Raw genomic sequence first — 23,954 nt, 5'->3', positions numbered from 1 at the left:
GGCTCTCTCTGGGTCTCTCTCCCACCCTCCCATTGCCAACCTCAGGTCCCAGCCCGAGAGACCTCCAGGAGGTGGTGTGACCTTTGTCCTCCCTTTGGCAACCAATGCAGGGGTGGGGACTTGGGGGGAGAGGGGTTGTGGAGATGCGGGCACGGGCTCATATCCAGTTGCCATGGCGCCCTGTCTTGGGCGGGGTCAGGGGAGGATGCTGATCCCTTACTCCTCTCTCCATCTCTCCGGAGCAGATGTGGATGGGGGCAGGGCCTCATGGGCAGAGGTGGGGAGAGGGGAGAAGAGAGTGGAAGGGTCCCAAGGGGGGCCATGGGGGGAGCACAATGAGAGAGGGGGATCAGAGCTCTCATGTTTATGTCCAGAAGCCAGCTGACAGGAGAAAAAAGCAGGCGAGAGGGTGCCAGAGAGAGAAAGACACACACACACACACACACACACACACACACACATACACACACACACACAGAGGAGGGAGGGAGGGGAGGGAGGGAGAGAAGCGGCAGCCCCAGGCTTTAGCCAGCTGCGCTCTCCTGAGCCCCGTGTCCCTCAGGCAGCCTGGGCTGGACCCCACGGTGCCTAGAACTGCCCCGGGGATGGGCACCCCAGCAGTGGTCTTGCCCTCTCCCGTGTGGGGGCTACTGAGCTGCTGTTTCCTCTGTAGCTGGGCCTGGAGGGGTCCAGGGCCGCTGAACCCTCTGCCTGCTCTGTCCCCCCAAGTCCAGCCAGGACCCGTGCCCGGGTGGCGGGCCCCGGAGAGGGCAGAGGCAGCCCTGGCTTTTCTCTACTCTGGAGATGCCCAGCAGCTGCTGGGGGCTAACTGCAGCCAACGCTACGTCGCCCAGGGGGCAGGAGGGAGCCCAGGGCTGCCCCCCCTCCTCCAGCGGGCAGCGGGCGTCCTGGCCCAGGCCGCCAACTTCCTCAACATGCTGCTGCAGGCCAACGACATCCGTGAGTCCAGCGTGGAGGAGGACGTGGAATGGTACCAGGCCTTGGTCCGAAGCTTGGCCGAGGGAGACCCGAGGACATACCGGGTTCTTCTGACCTTTAACCCTCCGCCAGGGGCCAGCCACCTGCCACTGGCCCTGCAGGCCACCCGGAGCGGGGACGAGACCATCCTTGAGGACTTATCTCAGACCAGGATGTGGGAGCGGGGCCCTGCCAGAGCCCCGGACAGCCCTGCCCTTCAGAAGCGGGTTCTCACCAATGACCTGGGGAGTCTGGGCAGCCCCAAGTGGCCCCGGGGGGATGGCTATGTGGGAGACATGCAGCACGTGAGGCTGACCGCTCCCTTCCTGGACTGCCAAGAGGGCCAGCTCCGTCCCGGCTGGCTGGTCACACTCTCGGCCACCTTCTACGGACTGAAGCCAGACCTTAGCCCGGAGGCGAGGTGAGCGGGTTTGTGTAGAATTGGATGCACTGGGGTGGAGGGTCTGGGGTGGGGGGATAACACACACAGTCCAGCTGGGGGCATAGAAGTCCTGATGGCTGTGCATGGGTCATACGGGAGTGCTCACTGGGGCACAGCCGTGTGTATTTGCAGACTCCGGGGCTCTGTGACTGTTAACACTAGCAGTGGGGCTGGACACATGTAAAGACTCAATCTGCTTACACGTGTGCATATGAACATGTGTGTGTGTGCGCGCGTGTGCACGGATGAACAGGTGCAGGTGAGAGTGGGTCTTGGGCTCTAAGACCTGAGATATGGGTGTCAGGCCGAGAGGGCTGGCGGGGGTAAGTGCTGAGCCACCCCTGGCCCGGCGTCTCCAGCCACTGCTCTGGGGCGCACTGGAGCAGGGAAGTTTTCAGGGAGGCGTGGCCCGCAGCGCCCTCTGTGGAGAAGCTGGTGGGGCCCCAGGGTCCTAGGGGCGGTATTCCTGCTTCGATAGTGCTCTGCTGTGTTTCTGCAGACTTCTGGACCCTGAGGCACTCCTCAAACACTCACTCAACAGGTGGGGGAAGGATGTGGCTGCAGGCTCCAGCCCTTGGAGGCACAAGCAACCTTGTTTCTCAGGTCCCCATGCATCTCCCCAGAGGCCTCCCCTCCTGCCCGCCCCCCCCCCCCCCCCGGGCAGCCCTGGCTGGCTCCTCCATCAATACCTGCCCTGTGATCATCTCAGATCTGATTTGGGCAGATTGAGGGGGTGATTAATAGCTGAGCTGCATGTGTGTGTGTCTCTGTGTGTCTCTGTGTGTATGTCTAAGTGTGTGTGAGCATGTGTCTGTACGTATATGTGTGTAGGTGCATGTCTGTGTGTATGCATGAATGTGTGCGATAAATGTGTGTCTGTGTATGTATATGAGTGTGTATGTGTGTGTTTATGTGCATGTGTATGTGTCCATGTGCATCTTTGTGTGTAGGCTGATGTCTGTTTGGGCTTGTGTGAGTGTGTATGTATGGTGAATATGCGAGTGTATCTGTAATGAATGTTTATGTGTGTCTGAGGATGTCTATGTAGGTATATGTGTGTGAATGTGTATGTGTGTCTGCCTGTGTGTATGATTGCCACTGTGTGTCTGTGTGTGTAGGCATGGATGTGCATGGGTACATGTCTCTGTGTGTATATGCTTGAGTGTTTGGGTGTGTGTTTCTGTGTGTATATCTGTGAGTGTCTGCGATGAATGTGTGTCTGTGTGTCAGTGCATGTATGCGAGTGCATATATGTTGTGTTTATGTGTATGTGTCGGTGAGTGTGTCGGTGTGGGTGTGTGTGGATGCATGTCTGTGTGAGTGTGTGCATGTGTATATGTGAATGTGTGTGTGATGAGTGCGTGTCCACATGTATCTCTGTATCTGTGTATATGCTTATGTGTATGCAATGGGAATGTTTGAAAATTCAGATCATTCATCAGTGCTCCGGTCCCACCTCTCCTGACATGCACTCTCCCTCTTGCCATGAGCAGAAGCTGGTTAAAGGGAGGTTGAAGGGGCTGGAGTGATAGCACAGTGGGTAGGGAATTTGCCTTGCATGCGGCTGACCCGGGTTTAATTCTGAGCATCCCTTATGGTCCCCTGAGCACGGCCCGGAGTAATTCCTGAATGTATGAGCCAGGAGTAACCCCTGTGCATCGCTAGGTGTGGCCCCAAAACAAACAAACAAAAAAAAGGGAGGTTGAAAATCTCAGGGGATGCAGGAGTCGCTGAGGCGGGGGTGTGGCTGCCAGGGTCAGTCTGGGAGAAAGTCTGGAGAAATGGAATCTCCTCCCTTCTCTCCAGCCACTCGGCAGTGGGCAAGCAGGATATGGGGCTCAAGGACACATGACCCCTTCACAGTGCCTCTCACTGCTGATTGCTTAGGGGGCAGGTGCAGATGGACCTAGACCTCCAGAGTGTGGACATCAATCAGTGCTCCCGTGGCCTGGGCTGGTTCTCTGACACACACATGTGTGACCTCAACAGCACGCAGGTGAGGAGACGGCGCAGGCCCACGGCTCTTTTCGCCTCTCCGGTCCCTCTTGGGGCTTGGGGAGGCGGGGCTGAGGTGTGTTGGAGATGTGATGCTAGCCTTCGGTGTGTTGGTTTGTTTGGCTTTGTGCCATATCTGGCAGTGTTCGGGGATCACTCTTGGCAGGGCTCAGGGTGCCAGAGATCAAACCCAGGCCAGCTGCATGCAAGGCGAGTGTCCTACCCACTGTGGGCTGGGTTTCCTGCTGGGCAAACATCAAGGAGCAAAGGCAAAATTAAGAGCTGACCTTTGGGGCTGGAGCGATAGCACAGCGGGTAGGGCATTTATTTGCCTTGTACGCAGCTAACCCGGCTTTGAATCCCAGCATTCCATTTGGTCCCCTGAGCACTGCAAAGGGTAATTCTTGAGTACAGAGCCAGGAGTAACCCCTGTGCATTGCTGGGTGTGACCCAAAAAGCAAAAAAAAAAAAAAAAGCTGACCTTGATGGGGCTGGAAGTACAGCCAGGAGCCTGCCTTGCATGCGACCGATCCTGGTTTGATCCCTGGCACTCCATATGGCCTCCCAAGCACCTCCAGAAGTGATTCCTGAGCACAGAGTCAGGAGTAACCCTGGAGCATTGCTGGGTGAGGCCCCCAAACCAAAACAAAGACCTGGCCTTGACACTCCCACGAGCCTGGTCTTAGCCTGGCCTTTGCATGGGGGACGCAGCCCTATGCCAGATGGTCCCTGAGGTGACTGGCAGCTGCTCCCCCTTGGGGGACTATTCAGCCCATCTGTATATGGAAGAGAGGCTGATGGAGCCTCGTGAAGGAGGATGGAGGTGCCCAGGTGTGATTGGTCTTCCTGCTGCCCCCTGGGACCCCGCTCCAGTGACACCTGGATCCTGGTACCCCTGAACTGCTGGGCACTGGCCGCCTGTCCTGAGGATGATGGAGCCACCCATGGGCCTGGGGTGTCTGAGCATTGGTGGTGGGGTGTAGGGCAGGGTTTCCACATCTCTCAGCACCAGCAGGAGCATCCGGGGAGGCTCCTGAGGGTGGGCCTGGAGCCACGACAGGAAGGCAGACCCCATCCCTCTCCCACATGACCGCTCCCTGCATGTCGTCCACAGTGCATCCCCCTCAAGTTGCAGGGCTTCGTCCTTGGCCGCTACCTCTGCCGCTGCCGACCTGGCTTCTACGGGGTGAACCTCTCTGCGGGTACGTGATCAACATGGAGAGGGCGAGGGGTGGGCTGAGCTGGCCATGGGGAAAGGCAGGGAAGCACCTGGGGAGGAAAAGCAACTTGAGGTGACACCCAGAGGGGAGACTTCTGGGGGTAAGGAGAGATGTTGAGAGAATAGCAGGGTGCACTTTGGGGGTGACTGTGCATGCTGAGAATGAACCCTGGCCCTGACTCTGCTGAGCTGATGAGAGTGGACCCCCAGGAGCCCTGAAAGGGTCTCACCTCCTCTGACCCTCCCCTGCGGTACCCGCTTCCTCCTCTCTCCCTGTTCCCCCAGCTGACCCGAGGCACAGATCAAAGCGGGTGGGAGAGAATGTGGGGGCCCCGGGGGGATGGGGACAGAACTTTGGGACAGATCCCAGGATGCGCAGCCACACCGTCTCCCGCCCCTCTCATTCCCTGCAGGCCTAGAGGAGCCTGCTGTGCAGGTCGCGGCCCCCCCAGACAGCTCCGGGCAGCTGCTGCGGTGTCAGCCGTGTGCCCAGGACTGTGCCAGCTGCCTGGATGCTGCACCGTGCCTGGTGGCGGAGGCCCTGGCACTGCGGGCTGCCGTCCTGGCCTGCCAGGCCTGCTGCATGCTGGCTGTCTTCCTGGGTATGGTGGTGTCCTACCGCTGTCGCCGGAGCAAGGCAAGGCAGGCCCCGCGGGGCCCCGCTTCAGCTGGGGACCACAAAGGACCTCAGACTAGAACTGGGGAGAACGGGTTTGGGTCTTGGTTCTGATGCTGATGCAGGGTGGGGTATCAGGCAAGTGGCCTGATGATGGCCTTGTCTGTAAAACGAAGGCGGTGGACTTAACCTCCTTCCTGTGGGCCGGGGGAGATGGCTCCGTGGAAGATCCCAGGATCTGCTGGGAGAGGTTTGACTCTCAGCACATGGTCTTGTCCTGGCAAAGCTGGCCCTGGTGGTTCCTGGCACCATGAGGTCTGGGCAGCCCCACCCATATCCTCACATTCCCAGCCTGGTTGGTCAGAGACCACCAGGAGTTGCCCCTTCCCACTACTTTCAAGCACAAACCCCCAAAGCCAAACCAAAACAGACACTGCATAGACACCAGGGCCGCGGCCCAGGCCTGGGGAAGCTCCTAGCCCAGCAGGGGCAAGGACGGAGGGTCCTGGAGACTGTGATGGCCAGAGCAGGCTCTGGGACAGCTCTGCAGCAGGTGTCCGAGCGAGCTGAGTGCTACCAGGCAGGGACGTGCCGGGGGCTGGCAGACTCAATGTGGAGCAGTGATTGAATACTCTCTTCTTGCTCTGGTGACCTGCTCTGGGTCACGGGGGCCCAGGTGGGGACTGGAAGGGGCAGGCAGCCAGCTGACAAGGGGTCACGAGAAACCAGACTGAGCGTCAGTGGAGCCTGGAGGGAGGCCTGGGGTGGGGGGCAGACTGTGGACAGAGACAGGGGCGCTGACTTCAGAGGCTGAAGCCTTAGGCTGGGTGATTGGGAGCACAAACCTCAGAGCCTGGCCCAGGCCCTGTCCCCCACCCCGCCACCCCACCAACACGCCCCTCTTTGCAGAAGGTCCGCGCAGCTGGGCTGGTCCTGCTGGAAGCCGTCCTTTTTGGATCCTTGCTGCTCTATTTCCCTGTGAGTCAGTGGCCAGAGGCGGACCTGCCTGCCAGGATCCCCCAGTCACCCCACCCTGACATCGTTCCGAGCCCCAGACCCCTTCTCTGCCCTCTTGGCGGGGAGAGACCCCAGACTCCCCCTCTTCAAAGGCAGGCGGGGGCCCAACAGTCCCTGGCCTCTGAGCTGCTGCGCGGACGCTGCACTGCGCCGGCCTGAGCCTCGGGCAGCCCTCCGTGCCCTTCCACAGGTCTTCATCCTGTACTTCCGGCCCAGCGTGTTCCGCTGCATCGCCCTCCGCTGGGTGCGGCTGCTCGGCTTCGTTACCGTCTACGGCTCCATCACACTCCGGCTCCACAGGTCGGGCCCACAGAGCTCCCCTGCCCTCGCCCAGGGCCCCCTCATCCCCGGCTCACCAAGGGGATGGTTTGGCCCAGAGCCAGCTCCCCGCCCCGGGGCCCCTCCAGTCTTGCCCCATCATTCCGGTCCTCCATACCATCGCCACCCGGGGGGGGGGCGGTGTCCCTGTGGCAGGGGCAGGCGGGCAGGTCCGTGCAGAATAGCCCTGGCCCCTCTCCCCGCCCCCCCCACTCCTCACTGTACCCCTTGTTGTAGAGTGCTCCAGCTCTTTCTGTCTCCGGCGGCCCAGCGGGGCCCCGCCCTGAGCCGTGGCCGGCTGGTGTGGCGCCTGGCGCTGCTGCTGCTGGTGGCACTGACCTTCCTGGCTGTGTGGACAGTGGGGGTCCTGGAGCGAGGCGGCCAGCACTCGGCCCTGATCACCCGAGGCCACACGCCTGCCGGCCGCTACTTCTATCTCTGTCACCACGACCGCTGGGACTACATCATGGTGGTGGGTGAGTGGGGTCCACCCCGGCCCTGACCCCCCCCCTCGGAAGGTCTCAGAGCTGGCCGGTCCTCCTGCGGTCAGGGCTGGTGCCCCTGCAGGGTGAGGAGCGGGCAGCTGAGCCGCTTCCTGCTGCCCCTCTTGCCCTGCAGCTGAGGTTTTGCTCCTGTGCTGGGGCAGCTTTCTCTGCTACGCCACTCGGGCAGTGCCCTCAGCCTTCCACGAGCCGCGCTACCTGGGCATTGCCCTGCACAATGAGCTGCTGCTGTCCACTGCCTTCCACGCTGCCAGGTGAGCCTGGGCGCCCCGCCCAGGACACAGATCCAGCTCCTGCCATGGGCCCCTTTAATGCCCCGCTGGGCCTCTGCCCGCTAAGGAAGGTCCCTCCAGCTTTCCCCTCAATCCCCCCCCACAGGGCGCCCCTTCTGTATGGAACAAGTCCTGCGCTCACCCTGTTCCCCTCCCTAGCACCCCGTCACGCTCCTGCGCACACGTGCTCTGCTCTCCCTGCCTTCTTCCTGCTCTCACCTCAGCGGGCCCAGAGGTGCGGAGGGTAGAGCCACCTCCAGTGGGGCCAGAATCAATCGGGACAAAACAGGAATCCGGATTGATTGTAGGAAGTCAGTGTAGGCAGAGTCCAGGAGGGCTTCTCATATAGGTGGAGGTTCACAGGTTCACATGCCCTTAGAGTGGGACCTGCATCCTCGAGCAAGCAGGTAGAAGGAAAGGGGACCTTCCTCCCGCCAGCCAGCACCCCCACTCCGCAGAGATCGGAGCCGGGGGGGGGGCACCCGTGGCTCCAGAGCTCCCTGACTGCCCCCAGGTTTGTGCTGGGCCCCTCTCTGCACCCGGACTGGACGCTGCTCCTCTTCTTCCTGCACACCCACGGCACCGTCACCGCCACGCTGGCCCTGATCTTCATCCCCAAGGTGCGTGAGCCCCCCTCCCCCCCGCGGCTGCCCCGGGCCCACAGCACCAGCTCCAGGTGGGCGTGAGGGTGGGAAGGCTGAGCGAGCACTTTCTCAGGGTGAAACCCCCGGCAAGGACTCTAAGAGGCAGCCTGCGGGATTTTTTTGCTTTGTTTTTATTTATTTATATTTTGGTGGTGGGGGGAGCACTCTGGCAGTGCTCAGGACACTGTTAGCTCTAGGAATGGATCCTGGGCCAAAGTCCATACTCTGAGAAAAAGAAATGGGTTGTTTTTTTTTTTTTTTGGCTTTTTGGATCACGCCAGGCAATACTCAGGGGTTACTCCTGGTTCCACACTCAGGAATGACGCCTGGCAATGTTACTGACCGTAAGGGATGCCGGGGATGGAACCCAGGTTGGCCACACACAAGGCAAAGGCCCAACCTGCTTTACTATCGCTCTGGCCCATTACCTGAGTTTTTGCGCTGCCACTGGGGCTCGAACCCTGGCTCACTGGGAAAGCCTGGCCCGCTCTGAGCATCGGCTCGGACACAGTTACCAGGATAGGTGGGGGAGCTGCAGGACTCGGTTAGGAAACTGTGGGGCCTGCCAGTCGCGACCCGCTGAGCCCGAGAAGAGGGAAGGGAATTCTCTGGGGCCCCAGAATCCCAAATTGGACCGAGGGGTGGGGAACCCCCAGACTGGCCCCACAGAGCGGACACCGGCGGCCAAGGCAGATCTCTCCCCAGCTCCGGAGGCCCGGGGCCCCTTCCCGAGAGGAGATGGTGGACGAAGAGTTGGAGGATGAGCTGGACCTGCAGCGCTCAGGCTCCTACCTGGACAGCAGCCTCGCCTCGGCCTGGAGCGAGCGCAGCCTGGACCCCGGCGACATCCGGGTACGTGGGGGCGGGGCCTCTGCCTGGGCTCCTCCACTGGCTCTCTACGCTGCCTCCCCTCATCGTTCCAAGGAGGCCCCACCCCACCCCAAGTGGAAAGACCCCCCTCAAACTACTGAACCCAGGGGCTGGAGAGATAACACAGCGGGTAGGGCGTTTGCCTTGCACGAGGACAACCCGGGTTCAATTCCCAGCATCCCATATGGTCCCCCAAGCACTGCCAGGAGTAATTCCTGAGTGCAGAGCCAGGAATAACCCCTGAGCAATGTTGGGTGTGACCCAAAAACGAAAAAAAACAAAAACAAAAACAAAAAAAACCCACTGAACTCAGATCCCAGAGACCTAAGCCATGAGCCATGATTACCGTGCTAATCCTGCTGGCCATCACTTCCACTCAGGAACTCTATGCCCCCACCCACACACACACACACACCGGGAAGTGGCAGGGGAACTCTACTCTTTGCTGGACTTGCAGTTCAGGTTGTGAGGGACCACCAGGGATTTCCACCCCAGAGTCCCTTCCCTGGCACCTGGAGGATCTTGGTGGAAGGAACTTTTTCTGAGTGTCTTCTGGAAGTTTCCTTACTCATTTTCTGCCAGGGGTCAGATGACAGTCAGCGAGGGTCCCTTACAGACTAGGGGGTGCTCAGGGTAGGAACTATGGGCGTCTTATGTTCTAAGACCATCATTTAGAGTAATCAAAGGTTTCCGGGCCATCCCTGTCTCTCACGTGTCCCAACTCCCTCTTCATCCCACCTGCCCCTGCCTTCCCCTCTGCTCTGCTGACCCTCACTGCTTGTGGCCAGCCAGGCCCACTCATGAGCAGGCAAAGCAGCCAGAGGAGAGAGAGTACAGAGAGGACCTGGGGATTCCCTCCATCCTGGGAATTCTCAGCCACTGGGCTGGCAAGTCAACACAAGGCCCAGACTTGCAGGGGTGGGGGGATAGGGGGAGAGGTGGGGAGTGCTGCAGTGCCGGGGGCCGCAGGGCCACCCCAGTGGTGCTCAGGGGATCATAGGCAGCTCCAGGGATTTAAACTCAGCAAAGGCCCTACCTGCTGTACTATCTCTCTGGCCCCTGATTCTTTTAGAGGGCCCACCCTGGTGGTGCTTGGGAAGGGAGTAGGCAGTGCCAGGGACACTGGGCAAAAGGAATGGTTTACCAGAGCTGGAACAATAGTATGGCAGGTTGGCCTTGCACCTGGCCAATCTGGGTTGATACCTGGCATCCCATATGGTCCCCCAAACACTGTCAGGAGCGATCCCTGAGCACAGAGCCAGGAGTAACCAATGAGCGCTGCTGGGTGTTGCCCCAAGATAATACTTTTTGTTGTTGTTGTTGTTGTTATTATTGGGCTGGAGCGATAGCACAGCGGTTGGGCGTTCGCCTTGCACGCGGTCGACCCCAAGTTCGATTCCTCCGCCCCTCTCGGAGAGCCCGGCAAGCTACCGAGAGTATCACGCCCGCATGGCAGAGCCTGGCAAGCTCCCCATGCGTATTGGATATGCCAAAAACAGTAACAGTAAGTCTCTCAATGAGAGATGTTACTGGTGCCCGCTCGAACAAATGGATGAGCAACGGGATAACAGTGACAGTGATTCTTCTTCTTCTTCTTCTTCTTCTTCTTCTTATTATTATTATTATTATTTTTGCTTTTTGGGTCACACCTGGAGATGCACAGGGGTTACTCCTGGCTCTGCACTCAGGAATTACTACCGGCGGTGCTCAGGGGACCATATGGGATGCTGGGAATCAAACCCAGGTTGGCCGCGTGCAAGGCAAACGCCCTACCCGCTGTGCTATTGCTCCAGCCCCTATTATTATTATTTTTAATGGTTTACAAAGGGCTGGGGGGAGGTGTGCATCCTGGGATGGAGCGAACATGCCCGCCTTGCAACAACCCTGCTTCCCTCGCTCTCACCCCCTCCAGGACGAGCTGAAGAAGCTCTATGCGCAGCTAGAGGTGCACAAGACCAAGGAGATGGCCACCAACAACCCCCACCTGCCCAAGATTCGGGGCAGCTCTCGCCAGGGCCTGGGCCGCTCCTTCATGCGGTGCCTGGCCGAGTTCCCCGAGGTCCTGACCCGGCAGCACTCACGCTCCTCAGGCCGCAGCAGCCTGCCCGGCTCGTCCCGCCGCCGCCTCCTCTGTGAGGGCCTCCAGGAGGCCCAGGGGTCCCCGGCCTTGTGCAGGTCCCTCGGCAGCCACGAGCGGGAGCCGGGCGGGGAGCAGGAGCCGCCTCTGCTGGACTCGCTGCTGCGGAGGAAGCTGGCCGGGAAGGACTCGAGACGGAGCCGGGCGTCGGCAGAGGAACCCCCGGCACTGGGCTTCCGGTCAGCCAGTGCACACAACCTGACGGTGGGCGAGAGGCCCCCCCGGGCCCGGCCCGCGTCCCTGCAGAAGTCGCTCAGCGTGGTGACGGGAACTCAGGAGAAGGCGCTGCTGGTGGCCAGCCAGGCCCAGCTGGAGGAAATGTATCGGCAGGCCAAGGAGCAGGAGGAGAGGAGGCGGGCAGAGGGGGCCGGGGCCGGCCCAGCACGGAGGCCATCGACCAGGAGGCCGGAACAAGCTCGAAGGGCTCCCCTCTCCGCCCCACCGACCCCTGCCAAGAACTGCAGTGTGGACAACCCGCAGGGGACGTGTCGAGAGGACCCTGGGAAAAGGCCTCCTCACCCCCCCATCTGGCCCCAGGTCTCCACGCCTGGCCGAGGAGAAACACAGTGGCTGACCCCCACGGCCACCTGGGCCCCCACTCCCATGCTGGCCCCGGGGCCCCCGCAGAGCCCCAGCTTACTCACCTACATCTGCCCCTGGGAGAACGCAGAGCTGCCGATTAAGAAAGAAAAGACATCCCCAGAAGAGCCCCCTGGAGCGGCCCGACACACCCTGTCCCCTGTCCCGGCCCGCGCCCGGCTCTGGCGGGCACTCTCTGTGGCCACAGAGCGAAAGGCAGCCTCCGAGAGCAGGCCGAACTCCGAGGACGGGCCGCTCCAGGGGGACAGCGAGGATGGGGACGAGGACAGACCCAAGATCTTCTCCAAATCCCACAGCCTCAGGAGTCCCGCTCAGCCGGGCTCCGTGCGCGGCCTGGGCCTGGCCCTCAGAGCCCTGACCAGGTCCCGGAGCACGTACCGAGAGAAGGAGAGTGGGCCCCAGAGCCCGGAGCAGGAGGAGGGGGGCAGAGCCTCGGGAGAGGGGGCGAGGGCAGGGCCCAGGTCCCCCAGGCAGGGCCGGCCCAAAGCCGTGAGCAAGCAGGCGGCCGTGGTCCCCACCGACGAGGAATCCCTGCAGAACCGGCAGAACGCTCACACCAGCCGGCGGCTCCGGCAACACCGGCAGGCCAGTGGGGACCGGGATGGAGGCGGGGGCCCGGGCCAGGGCGTCTGGAGAGGGGTCATCATGGGGCCTGCGGGCTCCAGTCTTGAGCGAGCAGTGGGCCCTGGCGGGTGGCAGGACGTGCCCGGGGCTGGCCTCCAGTCCCAGGACAGCGCCCAGCACAGCCTGGCCGAGGTATGTCCCTGGGAAGTGCCGGAGGTGGCAGAGCCGGGGCAGCCCCAGGGCGAGAGCAGGGCTGACATCTGCCCCTGGGAGGGGCAGGAAGCAGGCCCAGAGAGGGACACGGGCAGTCAAGCTCAGAAGGATGCTCAGGAGGCAGAAGGGGAGACCCCAGGAAAGCCAGAACCCCACCGTGACGTGGGCACCCCTGCTCCAAAGGGGCTCATGGGACAGGGGATAGTGTGTCCCTGGGACCACATGGATCCTGGGGACCAGCCCCCCCGGGCCAACCCCGGGGACCCCGACAGAAGCCAGGGCCGGTGTGTGGCAGTGGGCAGTGGGGAGACCAGGCAAGCGTGGAGGGGTGGGCGTGAAGCTTGGACCCCTGATCTCCCTGCAGCAGAGTGCTGGGTCCGGGGGGCCGGTGCAGGAGAAGAGGGGGGTCGATCCCCCCCGGGAGGTGTGAAGGAGCTTTCCCAGGAGAGGCAGGAACCTCCCCAGCCAGGGTCCTCCTGGAAAGGGCAGAGACAGTGGGGAGACACAGAGTCCCCTTATCCACAGGAGACGACAGATTTCCGGGGCCCGTCTGCCGTCCTCCCCGGCGGGTGCTCAGGGAGCCCGGCTAGAGGCGCCTCTGAGCTGTGCCCCCGGGAGCTGGCAGGCAAGGCAGTGGCGAGGGGAAGGCCAAGTCTGGGGGCAGGGGGAGGCTGTATCCTGGAGACAGAGGGCTTTGGCGAGGTAGGGGTGAAGGCTGGGGGGCCAGAGCAGGAACCGCTTCTACAGCAGGAGTCGGGGTGTCCCCGGGAGACCACAGCCCCCGGGAGCGCCAGGCCATGTCTAGACGGTACCTGGTCCAGACCAGAGGCCCTCAGGAAGCTGGCCGACGAGACGGCCCAGGTGGCCGCGCCCGGGCCCCGAGAGGCAGAGGCGGCCTTGGGAGCTGCTCCCGAGAAGCCAGATGAGGGAGGACCAAAAAATGATTTGCAGGATCCGGATCGTGAGGGCTGCAGGCCAGCTGAGATGCGTCCCTGGGAAGAGGAGGACGCACCTACCGGTGGAAATGCCCAGCTCTGTCCCTGGGAGGTGGCCGAAAGCATCCCTGGGAAGGGTGGGCCCAGGGAGGGTGGACACTGGGAATGGGGGAAAGCGCCAGAAGAGCCAGAGCCCAGGGTTCAGGGGAAGCCAGAGAGGGCGGTGGGGAAGCAGGAGGCCATGGAGGCACGAGAGAGTCAGGATTGGGGGCGTCTGTCCCCCCCAGCAGCACCCCCACAGGCTTTGGAGGCTGTAGGCAGTGTGGGGACCGGCGTAGCACAAGAGCACCTCTGGGAAGAGGATGGGGTCCCCTCCACCAAGAAGGCAGAAGTGGGCCCTCGGGAGGGGAGGGGAGGAGCAGAGGGTGGCGGGGCGGAAGAGGAGGGAGGTGCAGCGTCCCCAGGAGGGACACCCCTGCACAAGGCGGCAGCATCTGCAGGGGCTGGAGAAGGCTCTCCAGAAGCAGCAGCGAAACCCAGCAGAGAGCAGCAGGCTGCCCACCCCTGGGAAGGCGCAGGTGTCAGGGGCCCCTTGCGGGAGCCGGATGCTCAGGGCACCGACCCACAGGAAGCCTGCCCTTACAGAGCCAGGAGCCTGGGGAGCAAGATGGCAGAGCCGTGTCGATGGGAGATCACCGACCCGGAAGGAAACCCAGTAAGGGGCAGCGTGGGGGACATCTGTCCTTGGGAAGGAGCTGGACCCTCGCAGGAGGAACCTGACCTCTTGGCCTTTGCAGCAAATCAGACAGAAATACTGCCCCTGCCGGCCTCTGAGAAACCACTCTGCCTCCTGGCCCGCAGGCCTCCAGCGAGCGTCCTTCCAGAAAGCAAGAGCTCCTTCCCCGCAGCGAGCAAGCCAGCCGGTCCCATGGCTGTGCAAATTGAGAGGGCATGCCCAGGCCCTCCAGGACTTGAGCCAGAGATCAGCTCAGCCCCGCAGCTAACTCTCCAAGACGCTCAGGCTCGCCAGGCTCTGCCCTTACCTGGAGCCCAAGGACAAGCGGCTTCTAAATCTCAACACGAAGAATTTGAGTCTCCTTGTGAATGACAGCTCCGTCAGTGGAGGGGGGACAGAGGGCTCCAGCTGGACCCCTTTCCAAGTCCCAGGTGTTCCCATGATCTGGGTAAAGGACACGTGGCCACTTCCTGCTCCCAGGAAGGGAACTCACCCAAAGACAAATTGTATGGATATTAGATAGTTAATATTACATTCGGACTGGAGTGATAGCACAGCGAGTAGGGCGTTTGCCTTGCACGCGGCCGACCCAGGTTCAATTCCTCCATCCCTCTCGGAGAGCCCGGCAAGTTACCGAGAGTATCCCGGCTGCACGGCAGAGCCTGGCAAACTACCCGTTGCATATTTGATATGCCAAAAACAGTAATAGCAAGTCTCACAATGGAGACATTACTGGTGCCCGCTCGAGCAAATCAATGAACAACGAGACGACACTGCTACAGTGCAATACAACATTTAAAAACTGTATCTGCAAGATTACCGAATATTTGGGGGCCAAATAGTGTGGAGGGTATTTGCCTTGCATGTGGCCAACCCGGGTTCGATCCCCGGGATCCCATCTGGTCCCCTGAGCACTGCCAGGAGTAATTTCTGAGTGCAGAACCAGTGTGACCAAAAAAGACAACTGAGTGTGACTCTAAAAAACAAACAAACAATAATAAAAAAGGATATAAAATACTTGACTTTCACTTAAAAAGACCAAGATGTTGTAATGACATGAAGATCATGAGAAGGACATCAATGAGATAGTTCTAGTACACATACTTTAACTTTCCCAAGACAACTTTCCTGATATCATCCTATACTACTTGGGACCAAAACCCAAATAAACATGCAGAACAATGCCTGAATATTGTTGTTTTTGATTTTGGGCCACACCTGAGGGTGCTCAGGGCTTACTCCTGGCTTTGTGCTCAGGGAACATTCCTGGCTGGGCTTGAAGGAACAACTATATGTGGTGTTGGGCATTAAATGGGGTCTGTCGTGTGCAAGGTGAATTTTTTTTTTTTTTTTTTTTTGCTTTTTGGGTCACACCTGGTGATGCTCAGGGGTTACTCTTGGCTTGTGCACTCAGGAATTTCTCCTGGTGGTGCTCAGGAGACCATACGGATGCTGGGAATCGAACCCAGGTCAGCCGCGTGCAAGGTAAACACCCTACCCGCTGTGCTATTGCTCCAGCTCCAAGGTAAATGTCTTAATCTCTGTATTATCCGACACTGAACCCCCTGGTTTAATTTCTGGCAGTGCACAGGCCTTTGTGAGTGTGCCCCCACCCCCTGAAAAAAAGACTAAACTACACAAAGCATTGGTAATAAAGGAATTGAGAATCACAGAAGGCTGGGAAAGTCTCCAAGGAAACTCAAGAAGCAGAGCTGGGGCTGGAGCAGGCAGGGCTCTTGCCCCCAAACAAAAACACAAAACAAACACAAAAAAGTGCAGGGTTTAGGGCTTAAATGGCTCAAAGAAGAGCCTAAGACGCCTTTATGACTGGCATTTTGACTTTTTCTTTTTTGGGGGGGGAGGGGAGCTCATTCTCAGGGATCCCAGGGGACCATGTGGTAGCCAGGATTGACCCCAGGGCTCTGGCATGCGCTATGGCTCTGAGAGCCGTCTCCCATTGGCCGGTGTCCTCCTCCTTCCCGGAACCTATTCCATTACCGTGTTACCTATGATAGATGCTGAGCTCGTCTGAGTGAGTGAGCAACTGAGAATGAGCAGAAACTCTGGAAGGTAAAAGTCTCTTCCCTTCCACTCAAGCCTTCCTGGGCCCTCTCACCTGCCCGTGGCACTGTTTCTGGAGTCAGGGTTTGAGGAGGCTCTGAGGAGGGTGCTCTTGGGCTTCTCTGGAAGAAGCCGCTGTGGCCTCTGGTCACTGAGTAAGTGACCTGGAGATTTCCCTGGTTCTCGGAGCGTTGGCCCTGGAGAGGATTCCCTCTGGAGACAGCACTGCAGGGTGGGGAGGGGAATAAGCCAGGAGACGAGCTCTGGAGGCTGAAAAACAGATGGGCCCGGAGGGGCCAGAGAGATAGTCCAGTGGCTAGGGTGCTCGCCCTACATGTGGCCACCCCAGGTTCATTTCCCCGCACCCTGTCTGGTCCTGAGCACCGCCAGGCGTGATCTTCCCTTCCCATGCCCCCAGCTGTCTCGGAGGTGGTGCCGGGGCTGGATGTGGGCAGGGAGGTGAGCGGCCGGGACTGCCTCCGGCTGAGCAGTCAGGTGGGTAGGTGTGAAGATCAGTCAAACGGGGGGACCAGACTCAGGGCAGGAGGAGGGAGAGCTGGCAGGCTGACATGGCAGAGCGCGGCAGGGTCTGGAGGAGGCCAGAAGCTGACCCTCGTGGGTCATGATGCCCATCCAGGTTCAGTCTTTGGACAGACCTTATATGGCCCCTTGAGCCCACCAGGAGTGATCCCTGATCACCACCAGGTATGCCCCCCACTCCACCTCCACCCACCCCCGCCCCCCAAACAAAAGCCAATCCTGAAGGGTATGAATACTGATATTGTTCCCAGGAAGAAAATAAATGCCCAGTGCGGGGAGATGAGCCTGCTGGTATATACTCAGAGCAACTGAAGAACTTCAACGGAAAATAGCAAAGTGCTCCAATTTAATTTTTTTTTTTTTTGCTTTTTGGGTCACACCCGGCGATGCACAGGGGTTACTCCTGGTTCTGCACTCAGGAATCACCCCTGGCGGTGCTCAGGGGACCATATGGGATGCTGGGATTTGAACCTGGGTCGGCCGCGTGCAAGGCAAACGCCCTACCGGCTGTGCTATTCCTCCAGCCCCTCCAATTTAATTTTTAATTTTAAAACATTTTTTTATTAGAGAATCACGGTGATGTACAGTTATAAGCTTATGAACATTTGTGTTTGCATTTCACTCATACAGTGATCGTTTACCCATCCCTCCACCAGTGCCCATTCACCTTCACCAATGATCCCAGTATCCCTCTCACCACCCCCGCCCCATCCCCCACCACCCCACCCTGCCTCTGCCTCTGCGGCAAGGCATTCCCTTTTGTTCTCTCTCCTTTTGGATGTTGTAGTTTGCAATAGAGGTATTGAGTGGCCTTCATGTTCAGTCTATAATCTACTTTCAGTTCGTATCTTCCAATCCGAATGGGTCCTCCCAACATCCTCTACTTGATATTCCCTTCTCTATCTGAGCTGCCTTTTCCCCCCAGCATGTGAGGCCAGTTTTCAAGCTGTGGGGCAGACCTCCTGGCCCTTATCTCTACTACTTTTAGTAGAGATAAAACTACTTTTAGTTAGTCTCCTACTCTGTTATTTTATATTCCACAGATGAGTGCGATCTTTCTATGTCTGTCTCTCTCTTTCTGACTCATTTTACTTAACATAATACTTTCCATATTGATCCACTTATATGCAAATTTCATGACGTCATCTTTTCTAACAGCTGCATAGTATTCCATTGTGTAGATGTACCAAAGCTTCTTTAACCAGTCATCTGTTTTGGGGCACTCTGGTTTTTTCCAGATTTTGGCTATTGTAAACAGTGATGCAATGAACATACAAATGCAGATGTTGTTTCTACTATTCCTTTTTGCATCTCCGGGATATATGCCCAGGAGTGGTATTGCTGGGTCAAATGGGAGCTCTATTTCTAATTTTTTGAGAATCGTCCATATTGTTTTCCAAAAGGGCTGAACCAGTTAGCATTCCAGCAGTGAAGAAGAGTCCCTTTCTCCCCACAACCATGCCAACACCGGTTGCTTTTGTTCTTTTGGATGTGGGCCAGTCTCTGTGGTGTTAAATGATATCTCATTGTTGTTTTAATCTGCATCTCCCTGATGATTAGTGATGTAGAGCATTTTCTCATGTGTCTTTTAGCCATTCGGATTTCTTCTTTGAGAAAATTTCTGTTCATTTCCATCCCCCACTTTCTGATGGGGTTGGATGTTTTCTTCTTGTTGAGTTCAACCAGTGCCTTGTATATCCTTGATATCAACCCCTTACCAAATGGGTATTGGGTGAATATCCTTTCCCATTCTGTAGACTGTCTTTGTATTTTGGTCACTGTTTCTTTTGAGGTGCAGAGGCTTCTTAGTTTAAGGTAGTCCCATTTGTTTATCTCTGTTTTCACTTGCTTGGCCAGTGGCGTGTCATCTTTGGAAATACCTTTAGCTTCAATGTCATGGAGGGTTTTGCCAACCTTGTCTTCCATGTACCTTATGGATTCTGGTCTGATGTTGAGATTTTTTTTTTTTTTTTTTGCTTTTTGGGTCACACCTGGCAATGCACAGGGGTTACTCCTGACTTTGCACTCAGGAATTACCCCTGGCGGTGCTCAGGGGACCATATGGGATGCTGGGATTCGAACCCGGGTCGGCCGCGTGCAAGGCAAACGCCCTACCCGCTGTGCTATCGCTCCAGCCCCTGATGTTGAGATCTTTAATCCACTTTGACCTAACTTTTGTACATGTTGTTAGGTAGAGATATGAGCCCATTCTTTGCATGTAGCTGTTCAGTTTTGCCAGCACCATTTGGTGAAGAGAATTTCCTTGCTCCAATTCACATTTTTTGCTCCCTTATCAAAGATTACATGATCATATATTTGAGGGTGTGTGTCAGGATATTCAACCCTGTTCCATTGGTCTGTGGCTCTGCCTTTGTTCCAGTACCATGCTGTTTTAATTATTACTGCTTTGTAGTATAGATTGAGGTTGGGGAAGGTGATTCTTCCCATATTCTTTTTCCCAAGAGTTGCTTTAGCTATTCGTGAGGGCTTATTGTTCCATATGAATTGCATGAGTGTTCGCTCCATTTCTTTGAAGAATGTCATGGGTATCCTTATAGGGATCACATTGAATGTGTACAATGCTTTGGGGAGTATTGCCATTTTGACAATATTAATTCTCCTAATCCATGAGCAGGGTACATCTTTTCATTTCCTCATGTCCTCTATTATTTCTTGAAGTAGCGTTTTATAGTTTTCTTTGTACAAGTCCTTTACCTCCTTAGTTAAGCTGATTCCGAGATACTTGATTTTCTGAGGCACGATTGTGAACGGGATTGCTTTTTTCATGTCACTTTCTTCTCTCGTTATTTGCATATAGGAAAGCCATAGACTTTTGGGTATTGATTTTATAGCCTACAACTTTGCTATACAAGACTATTGTTTCTAAGAGTTTCTTGATAGAGGTTTTATGATTCTCTTAGTATCATATCATCTGCAAATAGCGAGAGCTTGATTTCTTCCTTTCCTACCTGAATGCCCTTAATATCTTTTTCTTGCCTAACTGCTATTGCAAGTACTTCCAGTACTATATTGAACAGAAGTGGAGAGAGTGGGAATCCTTGTCTCATCCCTGATCTTAGAGGGAAGGCTCTTATTTTTTCCCCATTGATGATGCTTGCTGTAGGCTTGTAGTAGATAGCTTTGACTATATTGAGGAAAGTCCCTTCTATACCCATTTTGGCGAGAGTTTTCATCATAAATGGGTGCTGGATCTTGTCAAATGCTTTCTGTGCATCTATTGATATGATCATGTGGTTCTTATCTTTTTTTTGTTGATATGATGGATTATGTTGATTGATTTCCGAATGTTAAACCATCCTTGCATCCCTGGGATAAATCCCACTTGGTTGTGGTGTATGATCTTTTTGACGAGTTGTTGAATTGTTTGCTAATATTTTGTTGAGAATCTTTGCATCCGTGTTCATCAGGGAAAAGTGCTCCAATTTAGGAGAACATCAACCGCACCTGTGGAGGCCTGCATCCTGATGCCCTGCCTGGGCTTCTGGAGGTCACCACCCAGGGCTTCCAGAGCAGTGACGAAGCATCTCTGCTCTGGGCTTTGCCTAGTGAACCCACTGCTTCTTACCCACTGCAAACCATCCTGCACATGCTGGCTCGGTGCTGCTGTCTGTTCTGGTGGGCACAGAGAAGGCCCCATGTACCCACTGCTGTGAAACAGATCTCAGGAGAAACTGATCATTGCAGTTGGTTGTGGCTTATCCAGGTGGTGACTGCTTTTTCTGCCTTGCATTTGGGCCACACCTGGCGGTGCTCAGGCTTCCTCCTGGCTCTCCACTCAGGGATCACTCTTTTTAAAATATTATTTATTTTTGCTTTTTGGGTCACACCTGGCAATGCACAGGGGTTTACTCCTGGCTTTGCACTCAGGAATTACTCCTGGAGGTCCTCAGGGGACCATATGGGATGCTGGGAATCGAACCTGGGTTGGCCACGTGCAAGGCAAATGCCCTACCTGCTGTGCTATTGCTCCAGCCCCTCAGCGATCACTCTTGGCGGGTCTGGGGGGATCATAGGCGGTGCTGGAGACTGAAACAGGGTCAGCTGCATATAAGGGAAGTTCCTTCCCTGCCACGTACTCTCTCACTGGCCCTGGAGAGGTCCTCTTTGCAATTTTTTTTTGGGGGGGAGGCGGGTGTTGAGAGGTGTATCTGGTGGTGCTCAAGGGCTGGTGCTAGGTCTGTGCTCAGTGGCTACTTCCAGTGGTACTGAGGTTTGAACCGGGGTTGGCTGCATGTAAGGCAAGTGCTTCAACCCCTGGACAATCTCTCAGGTCCCCTCTTGGCAACTTTCTTTGGGGAACAGAACAGGAGCTAGATAAGAAAGAAACAATGGCTACTCCACAGGGCAGCTGTCAGGATGCAGGTGGCCTGGCTGACCCAGAGAGTGCCTCTGCAGGGGCCCCTCCACATCTGGGCCACTCGCACTGCAGGACTTGATCCCCCAGAGAAATGGAAATCTCGCTGATCCCCTGAGCTATTGCTTAGCTGCTATTTAGGATTATCCTGAGACAGATGGTGGTTGGGTGGGGGTGGGGGGCATGGAGTGAAACAGCTCTATCTAAAGTCCTGTTTTTATATATTCAGAGAAATGAATGTCTTGTCGACCCAGCAAATGTGCTTTTTATGGGGGTGGGGTGAGGTGGCTATTTCTCCCTGGATTACCTCCCTGTGCTCCTTCCAGCTGTGGATCCTGCACCAAGCCTGCCTCTTCTCATTTTGCCTTAATCAGGGCTTAGGCAAACAGGATATTACCAAGCTTCACTCGGGCAGTACTGCTCCATTTTCAGCCAAAGGGTGGGCGCTGAGTGGCGTGAGGAGAATTTGACCTGCTGGTGCTGACCCCTCCCACACACGCGTGGCTGTGGTGAAAACATGACCTTTCTCCAGCAAGGCCCACTCTGACCGCAGCTTTGCTGGGATGGTAGCTTTATTTTGGTTTTGGGGCCACACCCGGAAGTGTTCAGGGCTTCAGAAATCATTCCCAGTGGTGCTTGGGGTGGGAAGATTTACAGAGACCACATGAAATGCCGGGGATGGAACCCGGTCAGCTGCGTGCAAGGCATGGGCCCTACTCGCTATGCTATCATCCAGTCCCTGTGATGGTAGATTCAGAGATGCTCAGGAATGAGGCTTTCTTTTCTTTTTTTTTTTTTACTGTATAGTTTAAATTTTATTTATTTATTTTTTTAATAAGTGAGTCACCATGAGGGTACAGTTACAAATTTACCCATCTTCGTCCTTGTGTTTCCCTCATACAATGTTCGAGAACCCATCCCTCCACCAGTGTCCATTCTCCACCACCAATGAACCCAGTATCCCTCCCACCCTCCACCCCTCCACTCCCATCCCCCACCCCCATCCCAACCTGCCTCTGTGGCAGGACATTCCATTTAGGAATGAGGCTTTTTTTTTTTTTTTTTTTTGCTTTTTGGGTCACACCTGGCGATGCACAGGGGTTACTCCTGGCTTTGCACTCAGGAATTACCCCTGGCCGTGCTCAGGGGACCATATGGGATGCTGGGATTTGAACACGGGTCGGCCGCGTGCAAGGCAAACGCCCTACCCGCTGTGCTATCTCTCCAGCCCCAGGAATGAGGCTTTCTTTACCTGATTTAGTTTCTTTGGATTTCGTTGTCCTCAGAGGACATCAGAGTAGATCAGTCCTCACCTTAAGTGACAGACTATTTTAGAAGAAAATTCTAGGGTGGGAGAGGTAGTCCAGGATGTAAGACACTTACTTTGCATGCAGCCAAGCCAGGTTCGAATCCCGGCACCACATGTTAATGCCCCCAGCACCGCCAGGGATCAATCATTCCCCAAGCATAGCCGGAAGTAACGGAGCACGCCGAATGTGGCCCAGAGTAAAAAATAAATAAAAGAAAATTCTAGAGGTTGGAGCAATAGCACTGCGGGTAGGGCTTTGCACACGGCCAATTGGGGTTCGATTCTCAGCATCCCATGTGGTACCCTTGAGCACCTCCAGGAGTAACCCTTGTGCATCGCCGGGTGTGACCCAGAAAGCAAAAAAAAAAAAAAAAAAAAAAGAGAGAGAATTCTAGGCTTTCAAGCAGCAGACATGAGAATTAAGGCCTTGTTTTTCATTTCTTCTTTGGTTGTGCCAGGGACGGAACCCAGAGCTCACACACCAAGTGCTCTACTGCTGAGCTGCAAACCCCACCCAAAGTCCTTTTTGTTTTTGTTTTTTTTGCTGCTGTTGGTTTGTTGTTTTTGTTTTTGTGTCCAGGTCAGACCCAGGGGCTCAGGGGTTACCCCCAGGCCCGTGCTTCTGGTGGTCACTCCTGGTGGTGCTCAGAGAACCATGTGGTACAGGGGCTAGAACCTAGGCCTCCTGCATGCACAGGTCATACTCTAGCCCCCTAAACTCAGGCCCAGAGTCATGCCCACATTGGGTTCTTGAAGCTAAGATGCTATCTGCCCTCACGCTGCTGGTATAGCAACTTCCCTCATCCCCTCTGCCCCCCAGAGAGCCCCATCCTCCTCCTGGCAAGCTAGGTGACAGTCAACAGGGTGGGGCTCTCAGTCCGTGCAGTTCATATGCTCACTGCAGTGCAAGGCGGGAAGAGAACCACCTTGTCAAAAGGTGCCAGAGGGGCTGGAGCGATAGCACAGCGGGTAGGGCATTTGCCTTGCACGCGACTGACCCGGGTTCAATTCCCAGCATCCCATATGGTCCCCTGAGAACTGCCAGGAGTAATTCCTGAGTGCAGAGCCAGGAGTAACCCCTGTGCATCGCCGGGTGTGACCCAAAAGGTTTAAAAAAAAAAGGGGGGGGCCAGAAACCAGAAAACCAAGCTGTACAGATGAGGGCCAGGGAGAGAGTATAGTGGGCAGGGTGTTTGTGTTGCCCGCAACTGACCCAGGTTTGATCCCTGGTATTGCAAGGCCCACCAGGAGTGATCCCTAAGCACAGAGCCAGGAGTGAGCCAAGCACCACTAAGTGTGGCCCACACACACAATAAATAAATAAATAAATAAATAAATAAATAAATAAATAAATAAAAGACTTACAGATGAATTTTCTAAATGTATCCGTGACTGTTTTCTCTCTCGGATGCGTCCTGGGATCACATCAGGATGCAGCTACTAAAATCCCAACCCAGACTGGAGCGACAGCACAGCAGCTTGCCTGGCATATAGCTGACTCAGGTCTGATCCTTGAAACCACACATGGTCCCAGAGCCCCACTAGACATAATCCCTTCCAGTGAACATCACTGGTTGTGTCCCAAAACACAAACAACAAAAAGCCCCAGA

The 23,954-nt window shown here is 56.4% G+C and overlaps 1 protein-coding gene across 1 annotated transcript; it reads left to right on the top strand.

Annotated features, from left to right (window-relative positions):
- The first annotated feature begins 605 nt into the window (after positions 1 to 605).
- On the top strand, positions 606 to 14,431 carry GPR179 (G protein-coupled receptor 179). Its single transcript, XM_055132236.1, has 12 exons — positions 606 to 1,399; positions 3,308 to 3,416; positions 4,530 to 4,617; positions 5,048 to 5,271; positions 6,160 to 6,228; positions 6,458 to 6,567; positions 6,823 to 7,061; positions 7,204 to 7,342; positions 7,875 to 7,980; positions 8,710 to 8,856; positions 10,787 to 13,460; positions 13,902 to 14,431. Exons 1-12 carry the CDS (start codon positions 606 to 608, stop codon positions 14,429 to 14,431), a joined length of 5,229 nt encoding a protein of 1,742 aa, XP_054988211.1.
- Positions 14,432 to 23,954: the final 9,523 nt, after the last annotated feature.

This window comes from Sorex araneus, chromosome 3, assembly GCF_027595985.1.
Source record: "Sorex araneus isolate mSorAra2 chromosome 3, mSorAra2.pri, whole genome shotgun sequence".
NCBI lineage: Eukaryota > Metazoa > Chordata > Mammalia > Eulipotyphla > Soricidae > Sorex > Sorex araneus.
The sequence above is the reverse complement of the archived record's forward strand: the minus strand, read 5'-3'. Positions and strand labels throughout refer to the sequence as shown.

Bases quoted from the DNA above. Each gene is read 5' to 3' on its own strand.
- GPR179 (XM_055132236.1), top strand. From the start codon at position 606: ATGGGCACCCCAGCAGTGGTCTTGCCCTCTCCCGTGTGGGGGCTACTG. The intron at 6,229-6,457 runs GTGAGTCAGTGG...GCCCTTCCACAG, and splicing joins CCTTGCTGCTCTATTTCCCT to GTCTTCATCCTGTACTTCCG. The intron at 8,857-10,786 runs GTACGTGGGGGC...CACCCCCTCCAG, and splicing joins TGGACCCCGGCGACATCCGG to GACGAGCTGAAGAAGCTCTA.